Raw genomic sequence first — 19,130 nt, 5'->3', positions numbered from 1 at the left:
CACAAACCAACAGAACAGAACAGAAATCCTACTTCAAAGTTTGTTATGTTTAATTATTCTAATCTGCAGATTCATAGTTATTTTAGTTATTTTCTAATCCATTACAAATAATCATCCTCCCAGGGGCTCATATATATATTTTTTTTTAACAAGTATGAAAAGTTCTCATAAGGTTTTAACCATAACTAACATATTTCCTTACAAAAAAACTAAAACCCCTGTTGTCATAGCCTAGTCGACACACAGCTGGAACACATTAGAGACCTCTCCATGTACTCATACACATGCATAGGCTCTCACACACACACACACAGAGACATAGTTTAAACAAGAATGCATCTGTTCATACAATACACTAAGCATGCTACCGTCGCTCCTTATTTCTCATTGTTCCTTCCTAAATTTCTGCTACCTCTAGTTGTAGACATTCAATGAGAGGTTACTTCGGATATATACTTCGTCAAATATATTCCGAGAGGTAACATACAATTGAATATATCTTCCACAATCTCCAGTTCCCGGAACTGACCCGACAGTCAATCTAATGACTGTCCTAGGATTTATGGCCCATCTTAATGATCGCCTCTTTGAGGGCTTTCCTTAATCAGCGACGTCCTAAAAGTATACTTTTTCCTTATTTCCTGGCCTTATTCCTTCATGCTTTTCCTGGACACTCACACTTTTTTCCAAGCCAAAATATGTGTGCCCAGTGTCAATAATTCCTATATACATTCCCCCCTGTTTGCGTTGTTCCCAACGCAAACAAATTTAGAATTTTAGAACGGATTCTCATCACACAGCAAATAACAGCAAAGCGCGCACACAAGTTCTTTGACGGTACATCCCCCCAGCGCGCACACACACAGCCACACGAACTGACCAGCGCCCAAATTTGTGAGAAAGCTCACCGTATCTGCATGCCTCTTGAGCGGGAGTCACTTCGTAGCCCATGAATGGAACGCTGAGAAAAGATGCAACACGCCCCAATCCTCGTCGCCAATTAATGTGGTGTCCAAGACAACGTTGCTAATTATGCTGTGATGATAAGAAGTCCGCTTACACTGTTCTTTGATTATAAAGATTTTATTGTATCAAAGTTCACAGTATTAATTTACAGATATCTGCAGTTATATCTGGAGAGAAACGGCCAATCTGTTGATCCAATATGTTGTCTCTCCCCCTCCCTTTGTTCAGAACCTGGTATTTATATCCTATGTAACATAATATGGCGTGATTTTAATAAACCAATCCCTGGCCTTCCACATATCTCCCCATATCCTCTATTCCAAGAAGCCTATGTAGTAATGCTTTCCAGATGTTTCCGCAAGCAGAGCCAAGTTTCCTCTAACACACTTTTTGCAAACGTCAGCAAAATCATAGACCCTCAGACACTACATATTTCCCCCCTTCGAGACTAATTAAGTCTCAAAAACAAAAAGAATAGAATTATGACAAATAACAATTTTTGTTCTTGAGTAACTTTAGCAATAAACCAACATTTATGGAGAGTAAACACATGTTTATACATGAATGATCTATTGTTGAACCTCTACAGATAGACTATACGAAAGTGTTACCCATGAAGGCTGTAGCTGTCAACAACAAACACTGAGCCATTGACTTACGTCAGATACCTTGACGATTTCACCTGCTCTGACATACTGTATTAACTTTATTTGATCAAAGATCAAGAGCTGTTGTTCAGGATAACTAATATGAATTATAAATATGTTGTTGGTCTTGTGCATCTATATCATAATCATGTTCTGTCTTTTCTTACAACGTCAAACTCCTGTTGTTCTTCAGTTCCAGAGTGATCCATCGTCAGATCAAATGGCTTCAAATAACAAAATTATGAAAATGTCTGAGCCTCATAATAACAAGGTCAGTATAATGTTAATAACGCATTTCTAATCCATCATGAAGTATTTGTTTAGTATATTGATAATGACTATCAGGGTTTAATAAGCAAGTTTTAACACCCCCAAGAATCTTGGGAATGCAGAAACGTTATGGGGCATGATCTATTATAATTTAACCAGACAAACAGAATATTTATAAAGAATTGTAACATTCTTTATAAATTCCTCCACAGGAAGAACACTGTCACCAATTCTACTTTCTTAGTGGAAACTTGACAAAGAAAGTGGAAATCACCTGTACCGAACCTGGCACCATATTAGAAGTTCTCAAAAGAAATGAGATATTCTGTAAACTAATTGATAAGGTGGAAAGGAGAGAAGTTGTCATTGTGAATGAAAAAGGGGCCATAGCGGAGCACTTTCCATGTTTCTTAATTAATGAGGGTGAGACACTCGAAATCTCTGCTCTCTCTACAACAAAAACACCAGCCATAGATGGGAAAAGGGAATTTGAACAGGGAAAAGAATTTGAACAGGGAAAAGAATTTGAACAGGGAAAAGAATTTGAACAGGGAAAAGAACTTGAACAGCAAAAATCAAAATTTGTCACTTTCTGTGTTGAGACAACAGGTGGGGAAAACACCAAAACCAAGGATCTGCTTAAAAACAAACAATTAAAGCATTTTACCCCTCTGTGTATCTATGCAAAATATGGGGATACAGTCAAGTCAGCTCTGGAAACAGATGGGCGCTTCTCAGACATTGTGTTTAAAAAAACATCTACACTCTGTGAGTTACCACAAAAACAAGTGATTATTGATATGTCCGCTGTAGTAAATAACCTAAAAGATCGCAAATTTGAAATTATTCTTAAAAGAACCACAAAACCAACGATTTCTGACAAAAGTTTAAAATCTGAAGGTGACACCACACAACCCTCTCAGTCCAACCCAAGTTCAACATCAGAGGAGGGGCCCTCGATGGGAAACACACAGGAGCAACAAGAAAAACAGGCAAAAAAGAAACAAAAATACTTTCCCATGCCAGATTCTAGTGAAATTCAGCAGATCTTACGTGACCAGTTTAAAGGTTTACTAGATCAGATGAAGAGTAGGTATCCACAGGCAAAATCTGAGTCTGAAGTGATAGAGTTGATGAGGAAGGAATTTGATAAGAAATCTGAGGGTTTTACTGAAGTGTACAGGTTAACAGAGCTGGCAGAAGTGACCACCTCAGTCTGTAAGGTCGAATTATTTGATGGACAGCAATTGACTGAAGGCACAGGTTTCCTGCTGTTCGATAACTTCATCCTGACAAATGCTCATTTGTTTAAGGATGAAGGTGTATTGACTGGAAAGAAACTGTCGGTTGCCACAACTGTCACGTTTCATTTGGACAACCCACTTAATAAAACTGGTGAGCTAAAGTTAGATGTTAAACCAGAAGTGGTTGCCCTCCAATATCCATCTGATAAGTGGGGGCGTCTGGTTGACTATGCCATACTGGAGTGTTGTAACCCATCCAATTGCGAGTTTCCTCCAGGTCTCCTTCAGAAGTATGGCCCAGTCCCTCAGACAGGTGTGATCTACATTTTTGGCCATCCAAATGGAGGGATTAAAAAGATGGACTCCACGACCATAATATCGGTAGAACAAAGAATGGCAGCTGAGAGAAAACATCTAAGAGAAAACGAGAGCTCCATCATGTTAATAAAAGAAAACATGGAGGGTAATAAGTTGAACAAAGAGTTTAATGAGCAGATAACGCAGGGGCAATGTGCTGTGCTGACCTATAACACCTTCTGCTTGAATGGAGCCTCTGGGTCTCCGGTTATAAATCCCTGTCATCGTCAAGTCATTGGTGGCACTGAAGTATATGGCTGCCAGGTGGTTGCCATGCACACTGGTGGGTTTTCTTACAAATCTCCGGAAACTCAAGAAACTCAGAGTGTGATTGAATATGCAATCCCTCTCAGAATCATTCTAGAAAACGTATTGTGCTACTTGGTGGAGACAAACAATTGTAAAATGTTGTCAGGATTCACCAATGTTGCCAAGAAAAACCAACATCTGTCTGAGCTCATTGACTGTCTTATCACTAAAATGAAGACCACATAGCTACCTGCAAACACTAATACCCCAGTGGTCAGAGATGGGATGCTTAAATTGATCTCTGAACTAAAGACAACGTATAGCAAGGATGGGAATTAGGTTCTGAACTATGTTTTATCAGGCTGCAGACGTCACCTGTGAGTTGGGAAGCAGCTCTAAATCAAATAATAATAATGTTTTTATTGTCACACACAGTAGATAGGTGCAGTGTAATGTGTTGTTCTACAGGGTCAGCCATAGTAGTACAGCGCTCCTGAAGCAAATTAGGGTTAAGTGCCTTGCTCAAGGGCACGTCGACAAATGTTTCACCTTGTTGGCTCAGGTATTCGAACCAGCGACCTTTCAGTTGCTAGCACAACACTCTAACCTCTAGGCTAACTGCCGCCCAAAGAGGAAATATTTCCCCTTCGCTTATTTTCAACTGTAGACATCAGCTATAGAGGGATATGGTGATGTGCCCATTTTATTTAGGAAAGCCACGGTATCACATATCGTCGCTGTCGGGCGAAAACCTCTTATCTCCAAAACACACTTCTCAGGAAAACTGCCATATTTGACCATTAACGAACATACAATTTCGAAACTTCAGAAGCTATTTTGTATACATTTTCTTGATCCTAGAGTCATGAAATGTTCCGCCTACATTGAGGAAAGTTACTGCTTTCAAAACATATAAAAAATGAAAATGGGCAAAAAAAAAGTTACTAGGTTTTCATCAGACAACGACAATGTATTCTATAGACTGCAGATGTTTACTTTGTAATGCAGCAATAAAGCATGAGAGCCAGAATGGAAACCCTCTCCTTTGGCCAGAACTTCATAACAGAGTGTACAGACTCATCAAAGGATACAGGTTTGACACACAGGGTTGATCAAGTAATCATTTTGGTATATTGATTATGGAGAATCATTATTCGTTTTTTTTGTTGCTAATGTTGTATTGAATCATGGTGGTGATGTCTTGAATTAATTTATGGAATCCTGTCCTTTATTATTTTGCTTTGTTAGATTAGTGCACTTCAATTATTTACTGATTGTATTGTACAGAGAGCAGGTCTCCAGGCCTTGTTGTTATGAGCAGGACTGCCCTCTCTCTCTCCAGGCCTTGTTGTTATGAGCAGGACTGCCCTCTCTCTCTCCAGGCCTTGTTGTTATGAGCAGGACTGCCCTCTCTCTAGGCCTTGTTGTTATGAGCAGGACTGCCCTCTCTCTCTCCAGGCCTTGTTGTTATGAGCAGGACTGCCCTCTCTCCAGGCCTTGTTGTTATGAGCAGGACTGCCCTCTCTCTAGGCCTTGTTGTTATGAGCAGGACTGCCCTCTCTCTAGGCCTTGTTGTTATGAGCAGGACTGCCCTCTCTCCAGGCCTTGTTGTTATGAGCAGGACTGCCCTCTCTCCAGGCCTTGTTGTTATGAGCAGGACTGCCCTCTCTCCAGGCCTTGTTGTTATGAGCAGGACTGCCCTCTCTCTCTCTAGACCTTGTTGTTAGGAGCAGGACTGCCCTCTCTCCCTCTAGACCTTGTTGTTGAGCCCAAGCACTATAGGTTGTTTAGACTATAAAACTTTACATTGAGATTGTGGGGTATAAGTGGGGAAACAATAAGGTGTTAGATCATCTGCTTGGGTTTATTAAGCTGTGTTTACACAGTCAGCCCAATTCTGATCTTTTTATTCACTAATTGGTCTTTTGACCAATCAGATCAGCTCTTTTGCAAAATAATTAGTTAAAAGATCCGAATTGGTCTGCTTGTGTAAACACAACCTATGAAGTGTATCCTGTGAGCTCTGTGTGCGTTTGAGAAATAAACACTGCTTACTTGTAGCTTGTTGTTGTTTGAATCTTTCTTACTGAGAAATACTTTTCTTATGGAGAAGACATACCTTCACATTATGTTCACTGCAGTACATAAATATCAGTTGGATATTGTGAATACGATTCAGTAAATTCAAAGGAAAAATAACATTACCCACAAATGTGAACAAACGTTTATGTCATCTTTAATTTAATCAAACAGGCCATGAAATAACAGCTATTTGAAAAATACTTTTTTTTTTCAAGAGTAGACACGAGTCAAAGTGTAATGAAATTCAAGAATGAAAGATTACATAAAAGTTTTCATGAATGTATTTTCTATATTTCATGAATTTTAATGAATGGATTTCTATGGCAGGAATGAATGATAGCTATAGAAGTGGTGATTTACCACTAGACTACAACAGAAGAAGCAACCCTCTCTTTGACATAAGATGGGTGGTCAGCTCTAAACAGTACAGGGTTAGACAGACAGACAGACAGACAGACAGACAGACAGACAGACAGACAGACAGACAGACAGACAGACAGACAGACAGAGGAGGCTCAACTCTAAACAGTGCAGGGTGAGACAGACAGACAGTGGTACATACTTTATATGCTATTCATATCTCCTGTGTTAGCTGTTTAGTTTAACACATCATGCATACATGTGTCATGAAGCTTCATAGACAGAATAGAGCCAAACATGATTGGTAAGAATACGTTATTTAATAGCAAGAATTCAAACATCAAGTCAGACTTTACATAATCTAAGTATTTTAGATGAAGGGCTATCTCTTTTGAAAATCTATCACCAAAATAAAGTGCTACATGAATGTATTTTTGCATTTCAGATTGTTTGTTGTTTCATATTAATTTCTGACTAAGAGAAAAGCCCTCATAGCTTGGGCCTACTGTGTTGGCTGATGATGACAAGCCTGGCTGCAATTAGGTTGTTCTCCTCTGGTGCAGAATTACAACCCCAGATATGAGCTTCATTACTTACACACATCAAATACCGCACAAAACAAGGACTGGTAAAATAAAATACAATTTAAGTTAAATATCAATGATAAGTCACAATGTGCAGAGACGGAGTCATCACAGATTTCACCTGCAGTTTTGACAAGACAGTGATCTGAAGAGGAGTTTTGATAGGACAGTGTTGTGAAGAGGAGTTTTGATAGGACAGTGTTGTGAAGATGAGTTTTGATAGGACAGTGTTGTGAAGAGGAGTTTTGATAGGACAGTGTTGTGAAGATGAGTTTTGATAGGACAGTGTTGTGAAGAGGAGTTTTGATAGGACAGTGTTGTGAAGGTGAGTTTTGATAGGACAGTGTTGTGAAGAGGAGTTTTGATAGGACAGTGTTGTGAAGATGAGTTTTGATAGGACAGTGTTGTGAAGAGGAGTTTTGATAGGACAGTGTTGTGAAGATGAGTTTTGATAGGACAGTGTTGTGAAGAGGAGTTTTGATAGGACAGTGTTGTGAAGAGGAGTTTTGATAGGACAGTGTTGTGAAGAGGAGTTTTGATAGGACAGTGTTGTGAAGAGGAGTTTTGATAGGACAGTGTTGTGAAGATGATCAAAAGTATGTGGACACCTGCTCATCAAACATCTCATTCCATAATCATGGGCATTAATATGGAGTTGGTCCCCCCCCCCCTTTGCTGCTAAAACAGCCTCCACTCTTCTGGGAAGTCTTTCCACTAGATGTTGGAACATTGCTGCGGGGACTTGCTTCCATTCAGCCACAAGAGCATTAGTGAGGTCGGGCACTGATGTTGGGCGATTAGGCGCTGGCTCGCAGTCGGCATTCCAATTCATTCCAAAGGTGTTCGATGGGGTTGAGGTCAGGGCTCTGTGCAGGCCAGTCAAGTTCTTCCACACCTATCTCAACAAACCATTTCTGTATGGACCTGGCTTTGTGCACGGGGGCATTGTCATGCTGAAACAGGAAAGGTCCTTCCCGAACTGTTGCCACAAAGTTGGAAGCACAGAATCGTCTAGAATGTCATTGTATGCTGTAGCGTTAAGATTTCCCTTCACTGGAACTAAGTGGCCTAGCCCGAACCATGAAAACCAGCCCCAGACCATTATTCCTCCTCCACCACCAAACTTTACAGTTAGCATTATGCATTCGGGCAGATAGCGTTCTCCTGGCATCCACTAAACCCAGATTTGTCCAGACTACCAGATGGTGAAGCGTGATTCATCACTCCAAAGAACGCGTTTCCACTGCTCCAGAGTCCAATGGCGGCAAGCTTTACACCACTCCAGCCGACGCTTGACATTGCACATGGTGCATCCCCTGTAGCTCAGTTGGTAGAGCATGGCACTTGCAACGCCAGGGTTGTGGGTTCGTTTCCCACGGGGGGCCAGTATGAAAAAATGTATGCACTCACTAACTGTAAGTCGCTCTGGATAAGAGCGTCTGCTAAATGACTAAAATGTGATCTTAGGCTTGTGTACGGCTGCTCGGCCATGGAAACCCATTTCATGAAGCTCCCGACGAACAGTTCTTATGCTGACGTTGCTTCCAGAGGCAGTTTGAAACTCTGTAGTGAGTGGTGCAACCGAGGACAGATTATTTTTACGTGCTACGTGCTTCAGCACTCAGCGATCCCGTTCTGTGAGCTTTTGTGGCCTACAACTTCGCTGCTGAGCCGTTGTTGCTCCTAGACGTTTCCACTTCACAATAATAGCGCTTACAGTTGACCGGGCATAGCCCAAATCCACTCATTTGAAGGGGTGTTCACATATTTTTGTATATATAGCGAATGTGTATCCATATTATCATGATAAACATGGTATTTCATGTTCTAAAAGTCAATATTTTATTTTCTTTAGAACCTTCAAATTCCTGTTATTTTTCTGTTTCAGAGTGATTCACCGTCAGACCAAATGGCTCCAAAGATGGAGAAGATGAAGATGCCTGAGCCTAACGATAGCATGGTCAGTAATAATGTTTATAACACATTCATTTTAAGTATTGATCAATACATGTTTTGTTTTCAGCTAATAATACAAGTAATAGATAATTATTGACAGCTTTATGCATTATTTTTTAAATGAGAGAAATGTATCTTTTGTGGATAAAAGTGTCTGCTAAATGGCATATATTATATTATAAAAGCACATGCTATATCGCTATGCATGAGCTGGAAACATATACAGAGCCTTCAGAAAGTATTCAGACCATTTGCTATGACACTCCAAATTGAGCTCAGGTGCATCCAATTTCCTTTGATCATCCTTGAGATCACTAGAACTTGATTGGAGTCCACCTGTGGCCAATTCAATTGTTTGAAAATGATTTAGAAAGAAACACATGTCTATATACAGTACCAGTCAAAAGTTTGGACACACCCACTCATTCCAGGGTTTTTCTTTATTTGTACTATTTTCTACATTGTAGAATAATAGTGAATACGTCAAAACTATGAAATAACACATATGGAATCATGTAGTAACAAAAAAGTGTTAAACAAATCAAAATATATTTCATATTTGAGATTCTTCAAATAGCCACCCTTTGCCTTGATGACAGCTTTGCTCACTCTTGGCATTCTCTCAACCAGGTTCAAGAGGTAGTCACCTGGAATGGATTTCAATTAACAGGTGTGCCTTCTTAAAAGTTAATTTGTGGAATTTCTTTCCTTCTTAATGTGTTTGAGCCGATCAGTTGTGTTGTGAAAAGGTAGGGGTGGTATACAGAAGATAGCTCTATTTGGTGAAAGACCAAGTCCATATTATTGCAAGAACAGCTCAAATAAGCAAAGAGAAATGACAGTCCATCATTACTATAAGACATGAAGGTCAGTCAATACGGAACATTTCAAGAACTTTAAATGTTTCTTCAAGTGCAGTCGCAAAAACCATCAAGCGCTATGATGAAACTGGCTCTCATGAGGACCGCCACAGGAAAGGAAGACCCAGAGTTACATCTGCAGCAGAGCATAAATTCATTAGAGTTACCAGCCTCAGAAATTGCAGCCCAAATAAATGCTTCACAGAGTTCAAGTAACAGACACATCTCAACATCAACTGTTCAGAGGAGAATGCGTGAATCAGGCCTTCATGGTCGAATTGCTGCAAAGAAACCACTACTAAAGGACACCAATAATAAGAAGAGACCTGCTTGGGCCAAGAAACATGAGCAATGGACATTAGACCAGTGGAAATCTGTCCTTTGGTCTGGAGTCCAAATGTGAGATTTTTGGTTCCAACCGCTGTGTCTTTGTGAGACGCAGAGTAGGTGTACGGATGATCTCTGCATGTTTGGTTCCCACCGTGAAGCATGGAGGAGGAGGTGTGATGGTGTGGGGGTGCTTTGCTGGTGACACTGTCAGTGTTTATTTAGAATTCAAGGCACACTTAACCAGCATGGCTACCACAGCATTCTGCAGCGATATGCCATCCCATCTGGTTTGCGCTTAGTGGGACTATCATTTGTTTTTCAACAGGACAATGACCCAAAACACACCTCCAGGCTGTGTAAGGGCTATTTGACCAAGAAGGAGAGTGATGGAGTGCTGCATCAGATGACCTGGCCTCCACAATCCCCTGACCTCAACCCAATTGAGATGGTTTGGGATGAGTTGGACCTGAGTGAAGGAAAAGCAGCCAACAAGTGCTCAGCATATGTGGGAACTCCTTCAAGACTGTTAAAAAAATCATTCCAGGTGAAGCTGGTTGAGAGAATGCCTAGAGTGTCACGTCTACTCCCGCTCCCCCTCTCTGGCGCTCGTTGTCACCAGTTCACTCATCATTACGCATACCTGCCACCATCGTTACGCATACCTGCCACCATCGTTACGTGCACCTGAACTTAATTATGGGACTCACCGGGACTTCATCACTGTTTAATTACCTCTCCTATATCTGTCTGTTCCTCAGTTTGATGTTGTTTTGTCCATCGTCTTCCGTCCATTCTTGCTTCTCGTCTCCCAGCGTCCTTACAAAGAAATAAGGCTATCTTCTGTATACGTTGTCACAACACAACTGATTGGCTCAAACATATTAAGAAGGAAAGAAATTCCACAAATTAACTTTTAAGAAGGCACACCTGTTAATTGAAATGCATTCCAGGTGACTACCTCATGAAGCTGGTTGGGAGAATGCCAAGAGTGTGCAAAGCTGTCATCAAGGCAAAGGGTGGCTACTTTGAAGAATATAAAATCTAAAATATATTTAGATTTGTTGAACACTTTTTTGGTTACTACATGATTCCATATGTGTTATTTCATAGTTTTGATGTCTTCACTATTATTCTACAATGTAGAAAATAGTAAAAAATAAAGAAAAATCCTTGAATTAGTAGGTGTGTCCAAACTCTTGACTGGTACTGTAAGTTCCCACAGTTGATAGTGCATCTCAGAGCAGAAACTATACCAGGAAGTCCATGGAACTGTCCGTAGATCTCCGAGTTAGAATTGTAATGAGGCATATATCTATCTGGGGAAGGGTATAAAACAATTGCTAGAATGTTGAAAGTTTCCAAGAGCACAGGCTCCATCATATGGAAATTGAGGTGACCAAGAACCCAATGACCACTCTGCCAGAACTACAGAGTTCCTTGGCTGAGAAGGGAGAACCTGCCAGAAGGACAATAGTCTCTACAGCGCGACACCAACCTGGGCTTTATGGGAGGGGTGCCAAACAGAAGCCACTCCTGAGAAAAACGCACATGAGAGCACGCCTGGAGTTGGCAAAAAGGCACGTGAAAGACTCTGAGATCATAAGGCAAAAGATTCTGTGGTCTGATGAGACAAACATTTTCCTCTTTGGCCTGATGAGAACCTGCTTCAGAGTGCACCTTACACTGGGGCGAAGATTTACATTCCAATAGACAATGTCCCCAATCATACAGCCAACGCTGGAAGCAACGCTGGAATGGCTTCACAACAAGAATGTGAAAGTCCTTAAGTGGCTGATAGATTAATTTGTATTTTAAGAATAATGACTAAAGGATTTCACCCCAAATACAGTATAAATGTGTGAACGGTGTTAGAGTTATATTGTAGGGGGGAGTTAGAAACTGTTGAGAAAGCATTCCAGGGTGAAGGGGACTGAGAAACTGTTTAAAGGTGGGCGGAGCAAAGTGCCTTTGTGTGTCAAGGGATATAACAGCTGTATGTATGTTTTTTGGCGCCAGAGCTCTCCATGATTAAACATACAGATCATTCTTGCTGGTTGTGGACCTTGAATCATTTATGATTAAAACCAGAGCCTTACAACCGCTGGTAATGATTCAAGCTTAGGTTGAATTAGAGATAGAAATTCTCGTGACAGTGGCCCTGCCAAAGCCCAGACTTGAATCCCATTGAAAATCGGTGGAAAGACTTGAAGATTGCTGTTCACCTCTGCTCACCATCTAATTTAACAGAGTTTGAGAAAATTTGCAAGGAAGAATGAGATTAAATCCCCAATTCCAGATGTGCAAAGCTGATACAGACATACCCAAGACGACTCAAAGCTGTAATCACCGCCAAAGGTGCTTCTACAAAGTATTGACTCAGGGGTGTGAATACTTATGTAAATGAGATATTTCTGTATTTCATTTTCAATACATTTGCATTATGGGGTATTGTGTGTAGATTGGTGAGAAAAAACATCAATTTAATCCATTTTGAATTAAGGCTGTAACACAACAAAATGTGGAATAAATCAAGAGGTATGAATATTTTCTGAAAGCGCTGCAGCTCTAAAGGATTCCACCATGAGTACAAATAGTATGTATGAGGGCAATACAAAATAAGCTATTTGTTGAGTATATTGCTTTGAAGTCATATAAAAAAATAAGATGTTTATTGCAAATCTACAAAACAAATACTATAGATAAATACTATAGATATGAGTTCAAATAAGTGCATTGCAATGAGATTATTTCTGTATAGTCATGTACAGTGCATTCGGAAAGTATTCAGACCCCTTGACTTTTCCCACATTTTGTTACAGCCTTATTCTAAAATGGATTAAATAGTTGTTTTCCCCTCATCAATCTACACACAATACCCCATAATGACAAAGCAAAAACTGGATTTTTGAAACGTTTACACATTTATTTATTTTTAAAACACTGAAATATCACATTTACATAAGTATTCAGACCCTTTACTCAGTACTTTGTTGAAGCACCTTTGGCAGCGATTACAGCCTCGAGTCTTCTTGGGTATGACGCTACAAGCTTGGCACACCTGTATTTGGGGAGTTTCTCCCATTTTTCTCTGTAGATCTTCTCAAGCTCTGTCAGGTTGGATTGGGAACGTTGCTGCACAGCTATTTTCAGGTATCTCCAGAGATGTTCGATTGGGTTCAAGTCCGGGCTCTGGCTGGGCCATTCAAGGACATTCAGAGAATTGTCCCAAAGCCACTCCTGTGTTGTCTTGGCTGTGTGCTAAGGGTCATTGTACTGTTGGAAGGTGAACCTTCACCCAGTCTGATGTCCTGAGCGCTCTGGAGAAGGTTTTCATCAAGGATTTCTCTGTACTTTGCTCTGTTCATCTTTCCCTTGATCCTGACTAGTCTCCCAGTCCCTGCCTCTGAAAAACATCCCCACAGCATGATGCTGCCACCACCATGATTCACCGTAAGGATGGTACCAGGTTTCCTCCAGACATGACGCTTGGCATTCAGGCCAAAGAGTTCAATCTTGGTTTCATCAACAGAGAATTTGTATCTCATGGTCTGAGAGTCTTTAGGTGCCTTTTGGCAGACTCCAAGCGGGCTGTCATGTGCCTTTTACTGAGGAGTGGCTTCCGTCTGCCCACTCTACCATAAAGGCCTGATTGGTGGAGTGCTGCAGAGATGGTTGTCCTTCTGGAAGGTTCTCCCATCTCCACAGAGGAACTCTGGAGCTCTGTCAGAGTGACCATCGGGTTCTTGGTCACCTCCCTGACCAAGGCCCTTCTCACCCGATTGCTCAGTTTGGCCGGGCGGCCATCTCTAAGAAGAGTCTTGGTGGTTACAAACTTCTTCCATTTAAGAATGATGGAGGCCACTGTGTTCTTGGGGACCTTCAATGCTGCAGAAATTTTTTGGTACCCTTCCCCAGATCTGTGCCTCGACACAATCCTGTCTCTGAGCTCTACGGACAATTCCTTCGACCTCATGGCTTGGTGTTTGTTCTGACATGCACTGTCAACTGTGGGACCTTATATAGACAGGTGTGTGCCTTTCCAAATCATGTCCAATCAATTGAATTTACCACAGGTGGACTCCAATCAAGTTGAAGATTGGAGTCCATCTCAAGGGTGATCAATGGAAACAGGACGCACTTGAGCTCTATATCGAGTCTCATAGCAAAGGGTCTGAATACTTATGTAAATAAGGTATCTGTTTTTTATTTTTAAGAAATATTTCATTTCTAAAAACCTGTTCTAACCAACATTTTGTTATGTTACAGCCTTATTCTAAAATGGATTAAATAACTTTTTTTCCTTATCAATCTACACCCATAGTGACAAAGCGAAAACAGGTTTTTAGAAATGTTTTGAAATTTCTTAAAAAACAACAACAGATACCTTCTTTACATACAGTGGGGAGAACAAGTATTTGATACACTGCCGATTTTTGTCACGATCGTCTACAATAGATGAGGACCAAGGCGCAGCGTTGAATGCAAACATACTCTTTAATAGAGACACGATCAAAACAATAAAACGATACGTGACAGTTCACGGTAAAAACATACACAGACTTGAAACAAGAACCCACAAAACCAAAGGAAAAACCGACAGATTAAATATGGCTCCCAATCAGAGACAACCAGCCGACAGCTGACACTCGTTGCCTCTGATTGGGAGTCACACCGGCAAACATAGAAAAACAAACATAGAACCACACACCCTGGCTCAACATAACATAGTCCCCAGAGCCAGGGCGTGACAATTTTGCAGGTTTTCCTACTTACAAAGCATGTAGAGGTCTGTAATTTTTATCATAGGTACACTTCAACTGTGAGAGACGGAATCTAAAACAAAAATCCAGAAAATCACATTGTATGATTTTTAAGTAATTAATTTGCATTTTATTGCATGACATAAGTATTTGATCACCTACCAACCAGTAAGAATTCCGGCTCTCACAGACCTGTTAGTTTTTCTTTAAGAAGCCCTCCTGTTCTCCACTCATTACCTGTATTAACTGCACCTGTTTGAACTCGTTACCTGTATAAAAGACACCTGTCCACACACTCAATCAAACAGACTCCAACCTCTCCACAATGGCCAAGACCAGAGAGCTGTGTAAGGACATCAGGGATAAAATTGTAGACCTGCACAAGGCTGGGATGGGCTACAGGACAATAGGCAAGCAGCTTGGTGAGAAGGCAACAACTGTTGGCGCAATTATTAGAAATTGGAAGAAGTTCAACATGACGGTCAGTCACCCTCGGTCTGGGGCTCCATGCAAGATCTCACCTCGTGGTGCAGCAATGATCATGAGGAAGGTGAGGGATCAGCCCAGAACTACACGGCAGGACCTGGTCAATGACCTGAAGAGAGCTGGGACCACAGTCTCAAAGAAAACTATTAGTAACACACTACGCCGTCATGGATTAAAATCCTGCAGTGCACGCAAGGTCCCCCTGCTCAAGCCAGCGCATGTCCAGGCCCGTCTGAAGTTTGCCAATGACCATCTGGATGATCCAGAGGAGGAATGGGAGAAGGTCATGTGGTCTGATGAGACAAAAATATAGCTTTTTGGTCTAAACTCCACTTGCCGTGTTTGGAGGAAGAAGAAGGATGAGTACAATCCCAAGAACACCATCCCAATCGTGAAGCATGGAGGTGGAAACATCATTCTTTGGGGATGCTTTTCTGCAAAGGGGACAGGACGACTGCACCGTATTGAGGGTAGGATGATTGGGCCATGTATCGCGAGATCTTGGCCAACAACCTCCTTCCCTCAGTAAGAGCATTGAAGATGGGTCGTGGCTGGGTCTTCCAGCATGACAACGACCCAAAACACACAGCCAGGGCAACTAAGGAGTGGCTCCGTAAGAAGCATCTCAAGGTCCTGGAGTGGCCTAGCCAGTCTCCAGACCTGAACCCAATAGAAAATCTTTGGAGGGAGCTGAAAGTCCGTATTGCCCAGCGACAGCCCCGAAACCTGAAGGATCTGGAGAAGGTCTGTATGGAGGAGTGGGCCAAAATCCCTGCTGCAGTGTCTGCAAACCTGGTCAAGACCTACAGGAAACGTATGATCTCTGTAATTGTAAACAAAGGTTTCTGTACCAAATATTAAGTTCTGCTTTTCTGATGTATCAAATACTAATGTCATGCAATAAAATGCAAATTAATTACTTAAAAATCATACAATGTGATTTTCTGGATTTTTGTTTTAGATTCCGTCTCTCACAGTTGAAGTGTGCCTATGATAAAAATTACAGACCTCTACATGCTTTGTACGTAGGAACACCTGCAAAATCCGCAGTGTATCAAATACTTGTTCTCCCCACTGTAAGTATTTCAGAACCTTTGCTATCAGACTCGAAATTGAAAAAGGGATGGGGTCTGAATACTTTCCGTATGCACTGTATGTTCAGTGTACACCTGTGTCATTGTAAGTGACATACGTGTATGTGTATTCATATTAATGTGTATGTGCATTCATATTAATGTGTATGTGTATTCATATTAATGTGTATGTGTATTCATATTAATGTGTATGTGTATTCATATTAATGTGTATGTGTATTCATATTAATGTGTATGTGTATTCATATTAATGTGTATGTGTATTCATATTGCCATTTTCATAGATTTCCCCACAGAAGGGACATCTTCACCACATTGTCTTCAAATTCCAAAAAGAAGACCGGTATGAAATCACCTGTAAAAGCCTTGGCAGCGTGTTACAGGCTCTTCAAACAAGTCCCAAATTCCTTGAGCTAAAGGAAAAGACTGAGAAACAGAGGATGAAGACAAGAAAACAAAAGAACACAACGATAAGACAAGACCTTGTTATCCAAACAGTGAAAGGAAAGAAACCAATAGCAACACACTTCCCTTGTCATCTGATTGAGGAGGATGACCCGCTCACCATATCAATCATTTTCAATGATAGTAAAGAGGCCACAACTGAACCCACACAGATTTATAAAGAAAATGAGAAATATGTCATTTTTTACATTGAATCTAAAGGTGGTACGGAAACCATAACCAAGCAACTGCTGAAAAACAACAAACTTAAAAAGTTTGGCCCTCTATGCATCTACGCCATCTGCGGAGAGACAGTGGAGACAGCACTAAAAAGAGATGGACGCTTCCATGACAATGTGTTCATTAAAACTTGCACTCTTGTTGAAACGGAATCAGATCCACCGCGGCGTGTTGAGATGAATGTACTAGTTGACAATCTGAATAAACGAACCTTCGAAATGATCTTGGAAGATAAAAAGACCACACAGGCTGCAACTGCCCATCCACAAGCTGGTTCTAGCCTAAAGAAAGAAGATGAGGCCAACTCCATACAACTCCCCATGTCTAACAGAAGCAATGAAACATCAGCTGCAGGGGAACCCCCCGGAAAACAGAAACATCCAGTACCAGATTCTGCTGAAATTTTGAAGATTCTTCGCCACCAGTTTGCTGTTTTGGTTGAGCAGATGAAGAAAAGGTACAAAAAAAGAAAATATTCAGGCGTTCTAAGTCATTTAAGCGGGGAATTTGGAAAGAGCGTCCAGGGGTTCTCTGAAGTCCACACAATAAAGAAGCTGATGGAACTGAGTGACTCAGTCTGTCTGATCAATGTCGAGAAGGTCGGGCAAGGCACTGGCTTCCTGCTGTTTGATCATTACATTCTGACAAATGCACATTTGTTTGTTAATAATGGCATCTGCTATGTTGATGATTACCAGATTTCAGTCAATGTAACTGCCACATTCAACAAAGAACGTTCCATCGAGTCACATCCGAAGGGTATAGAGGTGAAACCAGAAGTCATTGACTTTCAATATGGATTAGATTACTTAAATCGATATGTGGACTTTGCTGTACTAGAGCTTCAGGACGTTCCTACCTCCACCAGTCTTCTCTGTAGCTATAGCCCAGTTCCAAAGAAAGGTGGAGTCTGTCTCATTGGACACCCAGCTGGAGGAGTGAAAAAAACAGATTTCACCACCATTATTGAGAGAGAAAGTAGAGGCGAGGCTTTCAAAAGAGAGACTGGGGAAAATGACAGAATGGATATGCTGATCAATAATTCCATAAAAAGAACAAAGAGATGTATGACACGCTCCTGAAGCCAGGCAGCACTGAAGTGACCTATGACACCTGCCTCTTCCATGGAGCTTCTGGCTCCCCAGTCTTTGATGAATCCTGCCAGGTGATAGCCATGCACACTGGAGGGTTTCCCTATTTAGATGAAGGAGTGAAGAGTGTGATTGAGTATGCCATCCCACTCTTCACCATACTGGAGGACTTTCTGATCAAAATGAAGGACAGAAACAAAGTTGAAATACTGACCAAGTTCACCAGCAAAGCCTTGAAATGCTCACTGTTGTTTGATTTCATTTCCAGTTTTATCCACTACCTGGTAATGGAATGGAAGCCCTCATACAGTGAAGCCTTGACAGCAGTCTGGGAAACAGTTGAGGAAAATGAGAACCATCTCATATTGCAAAAAAAGGTTAAAAAATTGCTAAATTCAGAGTCAGTAAGGGAAAAAATGAATACAGCAGGAAATGAAGCTTTGAAAGAGTTATTGTTGAAAAATAATGATGATGAGCCCATGGATGAGTCGTAGGAGATTGTGTTGCAAATACATCCTGTGGTTGTATTGGGAACAACACAACTATGTCCATTAAGGATAGCCAACACAAATTACAAAATGGCACATTGGTTTCTTTACCCTGTAATGGACAAGGTATGTCAGCAATCCATGCTTTGGTTTTTGTTTACCTGGCCACAGTTTTCAAATACTGATGTATGTCAACAATTGCACTAACATTAGTGTCTTTGGGGCATTTTAGGGTCTTTGTAAATTACCTCATTACCTGTTCTCATACAAATGTTTTTTATCATTTTGTTATTGTTTTGTTTCTCCTGCCTTTGTTTGCTGTAATTCATCAATGGTTCCTTGTAGCTCTGGATAAGACTGAAATGTAAATGTAAAAAATGTTCCTTATGATGTACTTTGTATTTGCTGCATTTTTCTGAAGCTCCTTTGAAAAATAGACTTTGGTCTCAAAGGGAATTCCCTGCAAAAATAAAGGTTAAATAAATAGATACAGAGACAACTATGTCATTGTGTTCTACATTTTGTTACTTTGAATTTTGATCATTTGTCTTTGGTTTAACTTGTCAAAGATAATACTTTTGAACAGTAAATGTGACAATACTTGTGTACTCTTCCGAGACTG

The 19,130-nt window shown here is 40.8% G+C and overlaps 1 protein-coding gene across 2 annotated transcripts in view; it reads left to right on the top strand.

Moving 5' to 3' along the window:
• Positions 1–18,097, top strand: part of LOC121555431 (serine protease FAM111A) — a 34,558-nt gene extending 16,461 nt beyond the window's left edge. The window contains exons 2-4 of one of the 2 annotated variants that reach the window (XM_045217186.1): positions 1,807–1,884; positions 8,648–8,719; positions 16,530–18,097. In XM_045217186.1, the coding sequence (XP_045073121.1) occupies positions 1,834–1,884; positions 8,648–8,719; positions 16,530–18,011 (1,605 nt within the window). In that variant the 5' untranslated portion in view covers positions 1,807–1,833 and the 3' untranslated portion in view covers positions 18,012–18,097. Of the gene's footprint in view, positions 1–1,806; positions 1,885–2,095; positions 4,198–8,647; positions 8,720–16,529 lie in introns of those variants that run through there. The other variant, XM_045217185.1, reaches the window with a different exon arrangement.
• The last annotated feature ends 1,033 nt before the right edge of the window (positions 18,098–19,130 follow it).

The sequence above is a fragment of the Coregonus clupeaformis genome, unplaced genomic scaffold (assembly GCF_020615455.1).
Source record: "Coregonus clupeaformis isolate EN_2021a unplaced genomic scaffold, ASM2061545v1 scaf0959, whole genome shotgun sequence".
NCBI classification, from domain to species: domain Eukaryota; kingdom Metazoa; phylum Chordata; class Actinopteri; order Salmoniformes; family Salmonidae; genus Coregonus; species Coregonus clupeaformis.
Note: the sequence above shows the minus strand (reverse complement) of the source record. Positions and strands in the feature narration are given on the sequence as shown.